Source organism: Oryzias latipes, chromosome 5 (assembly GCF_053564925.1).
Source record: "Oryzias latipes strain Hd-rR chromosome 5, Olatipes_Hd-rR_3.1".
NCBI classification, from domain to species: Eukaryota; Metazoa; Chordata; class Actinopteri; order Beloniformes; family Adrianichthyidae; genus Oryzias; species Oryzias latipes.
This window is the reverse complement of record NC_136241.1, coordinates 10,458,815-10,475,222: the sequence shown is the minus strand read 5'-3', so window position 1 is coordinate 10,475,222 and position 16,408 is coordinate 10,458,815. Positions and strand designations below refer to the sequence as shown.

At 40.0% G+C, this 16,408-nt stretch overlaps 1 protein-coding gene across 1 annotated transcript; it reads left to right on the top strand.

The window, feature by feature from the left end:
- The first annotated feature begins 2,405 nt into the window (after positions 1-2,405).
- tas1r3 (taste receptor, type 1, member 3) lies at positions 2,406-10,632 on the top strand. Its single transcript, NM_001104725.1, has 8 exons — positions 2,406-2,605; positions 2,676-2,976; positions 3,151-3,507; positions 3,596-3,997; positions 4,118-4,324; positions 4,427-4,547; positions 5,240-5,610; positions 10,030-10,632. Exons 1-8 carry the CDS (start codon positions 2,406-2,408, stop codon positions 10,630-10,632), a joined length of 2,562 nt encoding a protein of 853 aa, NP_001098195.1.
- Positions 10,633-16,408: the final 5,776 nt, after the last annotated feature.

Genomic DNA, 16,408 nt, shown 5'->3' with positions numbered 1-16,408 from the left:
CAGGTTATTGGGAAATTCTCTAATATGGGATAGGAAACAGCAAAGTGTTTGCGCCCGTATGGCGTCAGAGTACATCATCAGAGTTTCGTCAGATCTTGAGAAAAATATACGTGCTGAAAAATAAACAAGACGTTAATCTCAGCCAACTATTCGCACACGACATAGAGTTCAGACCAAATGCAGGCAAGAGCAAGCCAGAGAAGGGATGACATTATTTTGTTTTGTTGCTTCTGCAAATACGGTGATCTAGCCTTTCAAAGGAAGGACAAAAACTTTGATTGTCGCCTTGGGGTGGAAGAATGTGGAGAAGGTAGTACAAGCAGACGGGTTGCACACACACAAAAAAAAACAAACAACAAAAAACACAGCATTTCATCACCAGTCCTCTCACGTCAAGATGACTAACAAGATAAGGCAACAACAGAATGCCTAACTTCATGTTCAAAAACAAACCCTTTCTGTTACTGAAATTACTTTAGATCAGTCTTTTTACTTTGAAAGATAGTGCACATAAGACATATTATAACAACATAAAGCTTTTTTGATCATCCGTCAAGTTGTGGTTTTAAATCCGGACGTTTTCTGTGAAGATCAAAAGAATTTTGTTTCGCGAAAACAGCTTTTTCCAGAATTACTTAATCAAATGAGAAGCTCGTTGGGATTCAGAGTACTGTCAGTCTTGTGGAACCAACAGTAGACCACTCCCTGCACTGGTTCTAACTGAATAAAGGTGAGAATAAAGAGGATCTGTTCTGACAAACCCCAACTATTGGCTTTGTAGGAGGATAAATCAGTTTTCCTTTCATTTTGATCTACACTTTCTTCCTGAGGGGGTTCAGATAAAATCTAGGCCCTCACTGATTCCTGTTTGTTTTCCTATTTTTACGTATTGAAATCCTTGCTTTACAAAATAAGATCAAGCTCTGAGTGTGTGAAAGATAACAGATCTTTTTTGAGCACATCATTTAGTCCTGTGTCCATTCAATCACATACAAAAAGTTATTTTATTCATTTAAAAAAATACTATAAAAGAAATGTGACAAAACATAAAAGACAATCAAATATGTACTTGCAAAAACGTATACCGGTATGTGATGAGCCTTATCATAGGCTACACATAGATGATATGGAAGACACTACACAGAAAATCCTGGAGAGATGCACAGAGAAGGTCCAGAAAGAAAAGATACCAGGAAGTTGCAGTTTTTATGTTCATTACAGATGAATAAGAATATATGTTCAATACGTGGACTTGACATAAATCAAGGCATTGAAGTAAGCATGTGAATTTGTTAAAAATCTTTTTTCGTTTTTTAGCATCCTACTTGCACTTTTTTTGTGTTGATAGAGATGAGAAACTTTTTGAAAACAAAAGAAAAAAGACTTGAAAAACAGCTATACTCATTTGTTTGAGTACAAGAATGCAGTATTGTTTTTCTTATTAAAAAATAAATCTGATTTTTTTTTTTTTAAAACTAACTAAATACCAACTATTTTCCACAGCTTTAGACACCAGTGATCTTGTTTGTGATCAAAGAAATGACTTTCTAAATGATTTGATTCTTTTTTGTGACATTTGTCTCTCTATAAATAAATAAATAAATAAATGAATAAATATTATTTAAAGGATGTGTTGTCCCCTAAGTTCATGATATCTTATGTAAAGATGAGTAGGAATCGGATTTGGCTTTGGATTTCATGAAAAGCCCACTGTAGGTTTATGAAAATATTTTGGGAGGAAATGTTTCACTGATTGGGTAACACTGCATGCAAAGCATAATGCAAATACGACCCAGTGGTTGGTACAAAACATTTTAAAAACGCAAAAGCGTGCAGTGTCCATTGATTAAAACAGACTACTAAAGCCAAATGTAGTATCACCAGGTAAAAACACTCATCACCCCATTACATCTGCAAACTTTAGCAGGACAGATGTGTCACTGTGATATTTGATAACACTTGAGGTTTTGCTGTGAGAAAGACTCAGGTTTAGCGGGTCGACTGGAATTTGCATCGTGTCGTCTGATCTGTAGTTACTCTGAAGTTCAAACCACAAACAAATACAAGGAAAATTTTCCAGGGATATGAGCCCTGCCGGTACATGACTTACAAAAACACACTCCAGGGGGAAGAAAGGTAATCCTAAAATACAGAAATAATAAACTCAATAAATGGCACATTTACCATCAAGTGTATTGTTAAAATTCTGTCATTTTGAATAAACTCACATAACATACACTATGTTAAAACAACAAACACAACTAGCACCTTTGCAACACCTTTGACCATTGTAGAAGAGGAGGAGCCATTGCAGAAAGGTTTGCATGTATGAATACTTCATGGTGCTCTCACACATATGTTATAGGTCTCCAGTCTCGCTCTCCATATCTCAGCTGATTGCAGTTATGGCTTTGTGCTTCCTTCTGCTGGCTGTGTGCTGGCTGTTAAGACCTGGCTGCAGCTCACCCAATTGGTTCAACAACATTTCCACAGACCTCTTCAGCATGCCCGGAGACGTAAAGCTCGGAGGGCTTTTTCCCATCAAGGAGCAGTCCAATGAGGTGTCAAATGACTTGACCAAACTCAACAGTGTGTCTTGTGACAGGTAATTTATTTATTTACACTAAATGTTGCAAGCGTGTGTCTAACCTTTTTTGCTTTATATTATTAAATAGTTTGAATAAAGACGGCCTGGGCCGTGCTCTGGTGATGAAATATGCAGTGGAGGAAATCAACGCCAACAGCCAGCTTCTGCCTGGAGTCAAGTTGGGTTATAAAATCTACAACACGTGCAGACACTCAGCTGTTATTGTGCGCCCTGCTCTCTCCTTCCTCACAGAAAAGTCAAACGGGACTCTTTCTGTAGAGTGCAATTACACTGACTATGAGACAGACATGGTTGCCGTAATCGGCCCTCAATCCTCAGAAATGGTGACCGTCATCGGAAAACTTCTGGGATTCTTTCTGATGCCTCAGGTGTGGACTTTATTAAAATTGCAAGTAATTAAACTGTGTTTAATGGTGCAGAAAATTCAATAGGGGTGTGTTTCAATTTTAGTCAATGTTTTAATCTACATCAATTTAAGTGAAAAAATGTTTTCTGTTTTTGAATCAAATGTTGTAAAATGACTTTTCAATGTTTCCTTCCAGATTAGCTTTGGGGCCACCAGTGACAAATTCAGTGACAGTCTTGTCTACCCATCATTCTTCCGCACAGTGCCCAGTGATATACGGCAGGTGGATGCTATGGTGCAGCTGATAAAGAAATTTAATTGGAACTGGGTGGCAGTGGTGGGGAGTGAAGAGGAGTATGGACAACAAGGTGTTCAGCAGTTCTCCAAAAAAGCAGAGGACATGGGTGTTTGTGTGGCCTACCAGGGCTTGATTCCAATTTACGATGATCCAAAACCAGCGATCCAAACCATCATTAACAATATCCAAACCACTGAGGTCAAAGTGGTTGTGGTGTTTTCTCTCGTGAGTCCAGCGGTGTCATTTTTCGAAGAGGTGAGAAAGCCGCAGACAAGAAAACAACTTCTGTATTGTGGTGTGGCATGTATTACAGTGAACGCTTGTCCTGACATTTCTGTTGCAGGTTATCAAGAAAAATTTGACCGGTGTTTGGATTGCCAGTTCAAGCTGGGCCATAAGTGATAAAGTTTATTCCCTCCCCAACATTGAAAGGATTGGGACAGTCATTGGATTTATCGATGAGACAGAGACCCTAGAACTGTTGTATCCTTTCACTGAGGTTCTGTTTAAAAAAATCCACGAGGCATCTCCAACAGAGAAGCCTGAGGACCCCTACAACCCCTGCCCAGAGTGCTGGAGCCTGTCGCCTGCAAATGTCAGCCTGGTGAAAGAGGAGTCCGTGCAGAGAACAGCGTTTAGCGTGTATGCTGCCGTTTACACTGTAGCACACGCACTGCATAAATTACTGGAGTGCAATTCAGCTGCTTGTAAGTGGAGTTCAAGCACACGGCTGTATCCCTGGAAGGTACTCGAGTTTTTTTTGTTTTTGTTTAGCTTGTATGCGTGTGCAGATTCTGACTGTCAGTTATTTGATTATCATGTGATCATGCTGAGACCAACGTTTCAATCAAACCTTGTTTTCCAGCTGTTAGAAGTCTTAAAGGAATTCTCAGTGAACATAAGTAACACCAGTTTAAAGTTTGATCAAAACGGTAACCCAAATATTGGCTACAGTGTGATTCAAAGGAGTTGGGAGAGGAACACCCATCTTTATCCATCTGTTGGAAGCTATCGATCTGCAAATCTGTCTATTAATGAATCACTTTTCAAATGGTACACCAACAACAGTGAGGTAATTTCGTTTTATTTGTTCTAAAAGAGACTTTAATGACACATTTTGGTAAATTTCAGTACAGGATTTTAAAAAGCTACTTTTCTAAACCATTTTTCACAGAAACCTGAGTCCACTTGTTCAAAAAATTGCCAAATAGGTCAGGTGCGTCGAGTGAAAGGGTTCCATTCCTGCTGCTTTGACTGCATCGACTGTTTAGAGGGCACTTACCAGGCTAATCAAGGTAATGTGGTCTGCATTTACAGGAACAACGCTTTTCAGCCCGTAGGATTTGGGCATGGAAAAAATATTTAAAGACCCACTCCAATCATCTTTTGATCTACTGTTTAAGTGCACCTAGTGTTCTTTTAATTATAATTATGTCGTTTTTTGCCAAGATAAAAAAAAACTGTGTCGTTTTCTTGGACAGTTTTAGCAGATTTTAATAGAGAAATGCTCAGAAATGCAGCTTTAATCTTAATTTTCTCTATATATGTCCTCCATCATTAGAACAAAAATGCTATAAGAACATGTTAATAACACCAACAACAAAAAAAAGGCAAAATGTGTGAATATGTGGCAGTCACTTCCAATAGTCCATTAGCATATGTTTTTATCAGCCAACGAGCAAAAATTCTCAGAGGTTATGCATAGTGCTAAAAAAATAATTCCACAAAAAGCTATTCTTGAAAACCCAGAATTGAATTTGTTTGGAAGTTTGGTTGTCTTTCAGGCAGAGGCTTACCAGCTTTTATCTCTGCTTCCAGTCAGCAAGCTGCAGGTTCTGCCTTTAAATTTATCCCACAGATTTAACCACTTACCTGTGGCCGTTAACAGTGTACTTTCCCGATGAAGGCAATACGGCTAAAGCCATGAAATGTGATTTAATACATGTTTTTTTGGACAGATTGAATATTCATTTTTTTCTGGCTTTAGACGACCTCCAGTGCACCACGTGTCCTGACCGCCAGTGGTCTTCGATACGCAGCAACAGTTGCATTGCCCCTAGTTTTGATGTTTTGGAGTGGGGCGCACCTGTGTCCCTGTACTTGATTGTGGCAGGGGTTATCCTGCTCATCTGCCAGGGGTCCGTGTTTGTCCTGTTCCTGATGCATCGAGGGACACCGGTGGTGTTGGCTTCGGGGGGCGCTCTGACTTTTGCTACTCTGCTCAGTCTGATGGGAGCCTGTTTAAGCCTCCTGCTCTTCTTTGGGCAGCCTGGAGATGTTGTGTGTCACATACAACTTCCTCTCATCTCCATATTTCAAACTGTGGCTCTCTCCGTCATCCTGGCTGTTTCGCTGCAGGTGAGGAGGAACAAGGTCGTGTTCGCTTGGCTAGGCCATAATCTTCAGGATTTAGAGTTTTAATCTTTGTTTATCGGTGACTGGATTGTGGTTTAGTCTTGATTTCTGAAAACAGTTCAAACTGAACCAGAAAAAAAAAATGAACAAAATATACATCCTCGCTCCAAATTTAGATTAATTGTTTTGTTTTTTTTTGTTTTTTGTTTTTTGTTTTTTTGATTGATACTTTATTGAATTAAGTGGGCCAAAACCTTAAACTATAAGAAGCTTCATTTTTCTTTTAACTGAAATGTAATTTATATGAAATATTTAAGAAATAAACTATAATCATTTGCTAATCTAGCCACAGGGGTTGCAAGCCAGTTGCCTCTGTGCCGGTCCCAAGCCCGGATAAATAGAGAGGGTTGCGTCAGGAAGGGCATCCGGCGTAAAAATTGCCAAAATAACCATGCGAATCATCCAAAACACTTTAGACATACCGGATTGGTCGAGGCCCGGGTTAACAACGACCACCACCGATGCTGTTAACCTACAGGGTGTCGGTGGAAATTTGACTACTGTTGGTCGAAGAAAGAGGGGAGGCAGAAGGGTCCTTGGCCAGAGAGAGAAGGGAAAAGGCAGGAACATAGGTTTGAGAATAGGGACTCTTAACGTTGGCACAATGACAGGGAAAGGCAGAGAGCTGGCAGACATGATGGAGAAAAGGAAAGTAGATGTACTGTGTGTGCAGGAGACAAGGTGGAAGGGCAGCAAGGCACGTAGTATTGGAGGAGGATACAAACTGTTCTATCATGGTGTCGATAGGAAGAGAAACGGGGTAGGAGTGATTCTGAAGGGGGAGTTTGTAAACAGTGTTCTAGAGGTGAAAAGAGTCTCAGACAGGATGATGAGCCTAAAGTTAGAAATTGAAGGGGTGATGGTGAATGTAGTCAGTGGGTATGCGCCACAGGTTGGCTGTGAGTTAGAAGTGAAGGAGAGATTCTGGAGTGAGTTGGATGAGGTCATAGAGAGTATCCCCAGAGGAGAAAGAGTTGTTATTGGAGCAGACTTTAATGGGCCTGTTGGTGAGGGCAACAGAGGTGATGAGGAGGTGATGGGCAGGTTTGGTGTGAAGGAAAGGAATCTGGAGGGACAGATGGTGGTGGACTTTGCGCAGAGGATGGAAATGGCTGTAGTCAACACTTACTTCCAGAAGAGAGAGGAACATAGAGTGACATACAGAAGTGGAGGTAGGAGTACTCAGGTGGACTACATCCTATGTAGACGAGGTCATTTGAGAGAGGTTAGTGACTGCAAAGTGGTGGTAGGAGAGAGTGTAGCCAGACAGCACCGCATGGTGGTGTGTAAGATGACTCTGGAGGTCAGGAAGAAGAAGAGAGGGAAAACAGAAAAGAAGACCAAGTGGTGGAAGCTACAGAATGAAGAAACTTGTGAGGAATTTAGGCAGAAGTTGAGACAGGTCCTGGGTGGTCAGGATGAGCTTCCAGATGACTGGGAAACTACAGCAGAGATTATCAGGGAAACAGGTAGGAAAGTGCTAGGTGTGTCATCTGGAAAGAGGAAAGACGGTAAAGACACTTGGTGGTGGAATGAGGAAGTACAGGACTGCGTCCAGAGGAAGAGGTTGGCTAAAAGGAAGTGGGATGTAGAAAGGACTGAGGAAGGTAGAGAGGAGTACAAGGAAGCGCAGCGTAGAGTGAAGAGAGAGGTGGCAAAGGCCAAACAGAAAGCTTACGATGAGCTATATGACAGGTTAGACACAAAGGAAGGAGAGAAGGACTTGTACAGGCTAGCCAGACAGAGAGACAGAGATGGGAAGGACGTGCAACAGATAAGGGTGATTAAGGACAGAGATGGAAAGGTGCTAACAACCCAGGAGAGTGTACAGAAAAGATGGAAGGAGTATTTTGAGGAGCTAATGAACGTGGAAAATGACAGGGAAAGAAGGGAGGAAGATGTGGTTGTTGTGGAGCAGGAAGTAGCAGAGATTGGAAAGGATGAGGTTAGGAAGGCTCTGAAAAGGATGAAGAGCGGAAAGGCCGTTGGTCCTGATGACGTACCTGTGGAGGTATGGAAGTGCTTAGGAGAGACAGCAGTGTAATTTCTAACGAGTTTGTTCAATAGGATTTTAGAGAGTGAGAAGATGCCTGAGGAATGGAGGAGAAGCGTTCTGGTTCCGATCTTTAAGAACAAGGGTGACACGCAGAACTGCAGCAACTATAGAGGAATAAAGTGGATGAGCCACACAATGAAGCTGTGGGAAAGAGTAGTGGAAGCCAGGCTTAGGAAGAAGGTGGAGATCTGTGAGCAGCAGTATGGTTTCATGCCCCGTAAGAGCACCACTGATGCCATTTTTGCTTTGAGAATGTTGATGGAAAAGTACAGAGATGGTCAGAAGGAGCTGCATTGTGTGTTCGTAGATTTAGAGAAGGCGTATGACAGGGTGCCGAGGGAGGAGCTGTGGTACTGTATGAGGTCGTCTGGAGTGGCAGAGAAGTATGTCAGCGTAGTTCAGGACATGTATGAGAGAAGTATGACGGTGGTGAGATGTGCTGTAGGTCAGACAGAGGAGTTCAAGGTGGAGGTGGGACTACACCAAGGATCAGCTTTGAGTCCTTTTTTGTTTGCTATGCTGATGGACAGGCTGACAGACGAGGTAAGACAGGAATCTCCCTGGACAATGATGTTTGCGGATGACATTGTAATTTGCAGTGAGAGTAGAGAGCAGGTGGAGGAACAGCTAGAGAGGTGGAGGTTTGCTCTGGAAAGAAGAGGTATGAAGGTCAGTCGTAGTAAGACAGAATACATGTGTCTGAACGAGAGGGATCAAGGTAGAAGCGTTAGGTTACAGGGGGCTGAGGTGAAGAAGGTGCAGGAGTTTAAGTACTTGGGGTCAACAGTTCAGTGTGATGGGGAGTGTGGAAAAGAGGTGAAGAGGCGAGTGCAGGCAGGTTGGAGCGGGTGGAGGAAAGTGTCAGGAGTGATGTGTGACAGAAGAGTGCCAGCAAGACTCAAAGGAAAGGTGTACAAGACAGTGGTGAGACCAGCTCTGCTCTATGGGTTAGAGACGGTAGCAGTGAGACAGAGACAAGAGGCTGAGATGGAGGTAGCGGAGATGAAGATGTTGAGGTTCTCCTTAGGAGTGACCAGGTTAGACAGGATAAGGAACGAGTACATCAGAGGGACGGCTCATGTTGCCTGTGTTAGCGACAAAGTCAGAGAAGCCAGACTGAGATGGTTTGGACATGTTCAGAGGAGGGATAGTGGATATATTGGTAGAAGGATGTTGGAGATGGAGCTGCCTGGCAGGAGGGCAAGAGGACGGCCAAAGAGGAGATACATGGATGTCTTAACAGAGGACATGAAGTTGGCTAATGTTAGGGTAGAAGATGTCCATGATAGAGTGAGGTGGAAAACAATGATTCGGTGTGGCGACCCCTGATGGGAAAAGCCGAAAGAGAAAGAAACTATAATCATTTGTTGTTCTAATCACTCAGAAAATGTAATGAAGAAAAGGAAAAACTCCCAACATTCCCACCAATTTTATTTTAAGTTACTTTATGCTTTCTATCGATTAATAAAAAGTTGACTAAATTTTACCCTTTTTTAACCTTTATAATTACAGTTTAGGCATGACAACATCTCAATTTTAGTTAAATTTATTTTTCATATTTACTTGCAAATTACTGCTGTTCATTAAGTGCAATTTGGTTTAAAAAAACAATAACTATTTCATCGCCACAAATTACCATTTCGTTAGTATTTGTGGTCACAAAGTTAGCATTTTGTAGGCACAAATTAAGATTTTTGCGCACACAAAATCCTAATATGTGGCAACAAATTTGGAATTGAAAATACTAGTTTGTGGACATAAAATGCTTTTTTGTTCCCACAAAATTCTAATTTGCGGCCACAAAATGCTAAGACAATGCTAAATTGTGCTCACACAGCATGCTGACAAAATGCTCATTTGTAGCCATTAAAAACTAATCTATGCACACAAAATACTAATTTGTGCCCAAAAAAATTCTCATTGTGTGCACAAAATACTAATATGAGCCCAAAAAATACTAATTTCTGGCCAGAAAATTCTAATTTGTGCGCAGAAAATGCCTTATGTGCAGAAAAGGATACTTTGTGTGCTCAAGATAGTAATTTGTGCCTATAAAATGCTAATTATCTTCACACAAATCTTAATTGGAGGAAATTTCTTTACTTAATATTTTTTGAATGTCATGTCCAGGGCTTAGACTATTTTAACTTTATTTACATTTATCTGTAATTGACTGCTGTTTGTTAAATGCAATTTTGTTTAAAAAGGTTTTGGCTTTGATGATCAGAAAGTGCAATGCAGAAATGCATAGAAATAATATTTTCCTTATGTATTTTAAGCTGCAAACTTTTTCTATGTTCACACAGCTGCTTCTTGTGACCGAGTTTCCGAAGAGCGTCGCTCCTCACCTGCGCACACTGAGAGGCCCAGGCAGCTGGGTGTTTGTGCTGATCTGCTGCCTGGTGCAGGCTGGCCTCTGTGGCTGGTTTGTTCAGGATGTACCCTCTCTGTCTGAATACAAGAACAACATGACCATAAACTTCCTTCACTCATTCCTGGCATGCCCAGTGCCTTCAGAAAAACTCGCTATTATGCAGGGTTTAAATGGTTCCATGGCACTTGTGTCCTTCATGTGCACCTTCATGGCAGTGAAGCCTCTTCATCAATACAATCTCGCGAGGGACATCACCTTCTCCACCTTGATTTACTGCGTGACTTGGGTGATTTTTATCCCACTCTACACCGGCTTTTCCACATCTCAGTCCACTGATCACAAGAAGAGATCGATCGCTCATGTTTCTTTCACCCTGGTCGGCATCTCAGCACTAGTGTTGGCTTACTACCTCCCAAAGTGTTTTTTGCTGTTGAGAAAACCCAACCTCAACACGCCACAGCAATTCTGCACTTTCCTAGAAGGAGTCCCACCCACACAAACCGAGGAGGAGCCACAACCACGACAGGAAAAATGAAAGCCTTCACAGATCACTGATCCCAAATACCACAGCTAGGTACAGTTAAGAGGGCAAATGTAGATTTTTGGGAAATGTTTTTAAGTGAAGCTTCAAGCTACAAAGGATTAGGTCATTTAAACTAAGATCATGTTAAACAGGAGATATGTAACATACACCTTTTTTTAAAACAACTGATAACTCATGCTGATTTTTTTAAATGATTGTTTTTCAAAGTTGTTTTTTTTTTGTTATTATAAATGCTGTATATGGGACATTAACTGATCAACAGATCAATTAAAGACACCCTTAGCAAAAAATATACACTTGAAGTTTATTTTAGGTATACTTGAGTATAAATTTAGCAAGTATGCCTGACCATGTATGTGTAATGTAGGTATACTAGTACCAGTACACTAAATATCACTATACTAATTGAATATTTCTTTAGACTAAATTAGAATATTTTAAGTTTACAATATATAGTTATAAAAAGTATACTTTAACTACACTGCCTCATTCTAAGAGCGTAGTTGCATATAAATAGACTACTTTTTGCTAAGGGCAGAAACCTTTTTTGTATAAAATCCAGCAGTGTAAACACAAAAAAAATAATAAAGTCAGGTAATTTTCCATTAAGAATGTTCATTTTACATTTACATGGGTTTTACCTCACATCTTTGTCCTCCACAATGAATTAAATCTGACAGATCTAGAATGTTGGGTTTGTTTTCTTGGTTTTTTGAGAAGGTTAACATGCATTTCGTATTCAGGTTTCATTTATTTAGTTTTCTCTTCTTGTTTTACCCTTTAAATGATCCCCACCTGGGAGAAGTTAGAAGTCAGACAAAGGGCCACACTAAGAAAGCAGGTTGAAAAGCTGAAGATTCGGTCAAAAAGTTGTGAAATTTTAGGAAATAAGGACTGTTTTTCATATTTGTTTCAGTTTTTATGGAAAACATGCCTGATGGGGAGAATATAGGTTGCATAAAATACATGTCTTCTTTGTTGTTGTAATACAGCCCACACTCCAGACCAATCTGTTGTTTGCCAACCGCCTTAAAAATACACTAGAAGAAGTTAGAAATCTTCACAACAGCTCAGATCCAGCTCTGTCAAAGCCATTGTTAAACTCTCATTGTTGTGATCAGGGTTCTGTATGCCTTAGTTCTGCTTCCTGTTTTATTCTCAAGGTTTTCTTCCTGCCTGTCTTAGTTTGAGTTTGACTTCCTGTGTCCCAATCTCCCCTGATTGTTTGCACCTGTGTCTCGTCAGTCCTGTCAGTATATATGTCTTGTCACTGCCTTCCTCTGTTGCTGGTCCATACTGTTTCTGCCTGTATACCCCAGAAGTTGGGGTTTTTTGGTTTCTCTGCTCGTCAGTGCCTTTTGTTACCCAAATAAACCCCTTGTTTTTGGAACTGCCTGCCTCCTGTTTCTGCATTTGGGTCCTTCACCAACCTGCTGACACAACACTCATCACTTTCTCTGTGATTTTTTAAAGAGAGGTGAAGCCAGAATCACAATTCAGGGGGGTATTCCAGACAGCAGGTTATGCTAGCTCCCACGATAAGTTTGAGGCTAATGAAGTTGATAACCTCAGCTTTTGGTTCCAGAAATGGAGGTATGTTTCAGGGTAGGTCAAGTTACCATGGCAACTCATGCTCTGAACATAACCTGGTCTGGAGCAGGTTTAGTTGAAGCTTAGTTTGTTTACAGAGAGGGGAAGCAGCATGGCGTGTCCATTTAAAGATGACTTAGTGGATGAAAAAGCTCAGATAATACTTTTTCTACCATGAGCGGGTGATAAGACCACATATGGATGTTGGAAAAATAAACTTTTTTACTTTGATCTAACTTAATTATTTGCTTCAGTTAAGATAAATCATTTTTTTTTGTTAGGTCACCTTAAAAATAACACGTAGTTTTCAGACAATTATTTTCCTTTCGTTCAAATTAATTCAATTAAGTAGGTGTAACTTTGGGGCTGCCGTTAGATCGGCACCGCAAGGGATTCTGGGATATCATTGCCTTTGCCTGTCTGGACGGATTTGGGTTTAAGTGTGGGTTTTTTACAAAATTTGTTTAGTTGTATAGCTGTTTTACTGTGTTTCACCGTGTTTTGCCGAGCTATTTTGTCCTACTATGCTTACGTCTCTGCACCATGAGTGAGAGGATGATGAGTTTATATAGCACCCCTACCATTGTACCATGTTATGACAGTGACGGAAAATTCTTTAATGAATTTTTGCACTCCGTGCATTTTTTTTCCGTTCTTTTTATTGTTATAAAAATGACCATATCTGCCGGCTCAAACTTAGACATATGAAAGTTCAAGAAATATAAGTAATTAAGATGGAAAAAAGATTAATGGAGGAATGTGACATTTAGTTAGATAAATACGTAAATTTGAGTTGTATAAACAATTATTGAGTTTGAATTAATTTAACTACATTATTTAAATTATTTTTCAGCCATGTTACTTTTTTGATGGACTTGTAATTTTTTTCCGCCGTCATTAAAATCTCAGACTCCGTCTCACTTAAGTACAGCGCTTTTTTTTTTTTTTCACCACGCGTTTCCATGGTGACTCCAGAAATCGGCGATCTATTGAGAATGTCTTTATGTACCGTGCGTTAACCCAGGGTTACCAAGTCGAGCGTAATTACGCCAACTCATATCCGGTCTTTTGGAACCGACATACCCAGAGTAAGCAAGTTCAGGCGGATTTCAGCCAGAGTTCAGGCTTAAAGTCAGGCTAGTTTAAACATGCTTCCTGGAATACCCCCCAGTTTTAAACCTACTTAACTGTATGTTTTTGTTGATTGCAAAGCACTTTAAATATTCTTTGTTTATGTAATATGCTAAATACATGCTCATGGCAAACAAATACCACATATCTTAAAGAATTTTTGACAAAACTGAAAATTAGAATAATTATTAAATGGATTTATAAATTGATATCTTCATTAAATGAGATAGCTGTACATAGTAATTAAGTTTTAAATTGCAGTTTAGAAAAACTTTATCTTATTAATTATTCACCCAGTATTTCATTGTTTTGTGAAGCTTATTAAAAGCACTACCAAGTAGAAAATGCATAGTTTGACGATGAAGATTACATTTCAGGTTTTTGAGGTTTGTTCAACAAAAAACCTCTGTCGACCTCTCTTACTTTATGGAACTTTAAAAAATAACTACAGTTTTTCTCTAAAAATTGCATATATTACATTATTTGGTGAACAATGTAATTTTCATAAGGTGGGAAGAAAAAATATAACCCTAACTGATTTGTCAACTTCAGTATGTGAACTTACATGATTGGGCCAGTAGAGGGTGCTGCAGCTCCTGAAACCTTCCTGTTTACAGTTCAGGGTAGAGAAATATGTTTGTCTGTTGCAGGAGCTGTTGGTGGTAAACAAAAGGTGACTTTTTGAATTACTGTATAACCCTAAGCATAACCCATATGTGTGAGTTGTTCCTAAGGATCGGGGTTCAGTTAAAAATAATGGGAAACCAGACAGAAAAGTATCTAAACCAATAGTGGGACTTCAACAATAAAACGAGAGGACAGTGGCCTCAAAATGTCACAAGCATTGAGTTACTTTATACTGTGAGTTTAGGTTTACTGATAAACCAATGAAGTAACTTTGTTTTTGACAAGGCGTACATAAGTCTGTGTTAGAGCAGCATGATAAAAACATCAATCCATCTTCCATAAACAGTATTTATTTTGCACACACAAGCCTGTAAGTTCTTCTTTTTCTTCCCAAGTAAAATGAACGTGATTTTGCTTTAGCAAAAACTGAAAACACGTGTTCACAACAGTGAATGGTGACCAGCAGATAGCCCCACTTTCTACCAGATTACACTCATTTACGGAGCTTTAATGTCTGACTGAATCATTGTTGTAAAGCAATAAAGACATCTGGATTTGTAAATGTTGAAAACATTGCAATTTGCATCCACTTTCCTTACTTTTCAGAAAACACTGCAAAAGATACATTTTTAATAGAAAGATAGCAACGAATTGGCAGAGGTTTTAGTCTGGAGGTAATTCCCCAAACAACCAATCTTTGTGGGTCAATTTTACAATCTTTCAATTAAGTTGAATGTGTGTGCAAATCTCTGCTGATGAGAGTTTCCACCACAACAAAGACATAAACTGACTCTCCATTAGGACAACTCATGCTTATTTCACATGTTTCCGGGAACTTGTGTTAACTGGTTTTAATTCTTCTTCTTCATAAATGAATTGTAGCTGAGGACACATTTAAGTTAAACATTTAAAGATTTGTGTTTCTTATTATTGTTTTGCTTTTTCTCTGTGCAGAGGAGGCCCACATGCTAGAAATTGTTTTTAATCATCGTAGTCACACCCACTGTGAAGAGAGTTGGTTTAAGAATATATAGTGGAGGGAAGAAGTCTTTGATCCCTTGCTGGTTATGTAGGTTTGCCCACTTATAAAGAAATTGACAGTCTGTCATCCTAATAATAGGTTCATTTGAAGAGTGAGACAGAAAATCCCAGAGAGAATTAGGAAATCGACTTTTAATAATTGAATACATTTATTTGCATTTCATTTGGGGAGATAAGTATTTGATCCCCTAGTAACCATTCAGAGTTCTGCGTCACACAGACCAGTTAGACTCTCCTAATCAACCTTTCACTTCAATTGAAGACACCTGATTGAACTAATCACCTGAAGAAAAGACAGCTGTCCACAGATTCAGTCAGTCAGACTCCAAACTCTCCAACGTGGGAAAGACTGAAGAACTTTCAGTGGATTTAAGGGAGAAGATTGTAGACCTGCACAAGACCTGACTGGACTACAAAACACCAGCTGGAAGCTGGAGGTTAAGGTGATAACTGTGCCAAAATACAAGAACATGAACATCAATCCACTTTTAGGTCAGGTACTCCAAACAAGATCTCAACTGGTGGGGTTTCCATGATTATGAAAACAGTGAGAAATCGGCCTAAAAAACAACATGGTAGGATTTAGTTGATGATCTAAAAGAAGCTGGGACCACAGTCACCCAAAAAAAACATTGGGAATATTTTACAACACAATGGCTAAACATCTTGCAGTGCTTGCAGTCGCCCTGCTTCAGAAGGTGCATATGCAGGCCCACCTGAAGTTCACCATTGAACTCCTTTATGATTAAAAGTAGGGCTGGCCAACCCTGGTCCTCATGAGCCTCGGCCCTGCCTGTTTTCCAGCTCTACCTAAATCAGGAGTGTTCAGTCAGAGTGTGAGATAACTAGAGTCAGGAAATCAGCAGCAAACTGGACAGAGAGAACTGGAAAACTCTTGAGGACCAGGGTTGGCCAGCCCTTATTTAGAGAGTGATTGGGAGAAAAAGCCACAGTCAGATAAGACCAAAAACCCTTTATGCTCAGAGGGGCAAAAATGCTGCTTATGCCCCAAGAACGCAATCCCCACTGCCAAGCATGGAGAGGGAAACATTATGCTTTAGGGGTATTTTCTGAACACACCTTGTGGATGGGAAGATGGACGGAGTCATTTACCGTCAAATCCTGAGGGAGAACCTCCTTCCCTCCACCATCTGGGTTAAAAATGGGTAGTGGAAGAGCTGAGGCTCATAGCTAACAGAGATAGCCACCAAATCCTAATGATTTAGAAGTCATTTGCAAAGATGAGTGGACCCAAATCCCTCCTGATATATGTAGAAACCTGCTCATCAACGGACAGTCTGACCTCTGTGATCGCTAAAAAGGGTTTTGCCAAAAAGTACTAAGTCTTCCTGGCACACTTATTTCCCTCAATGAAATG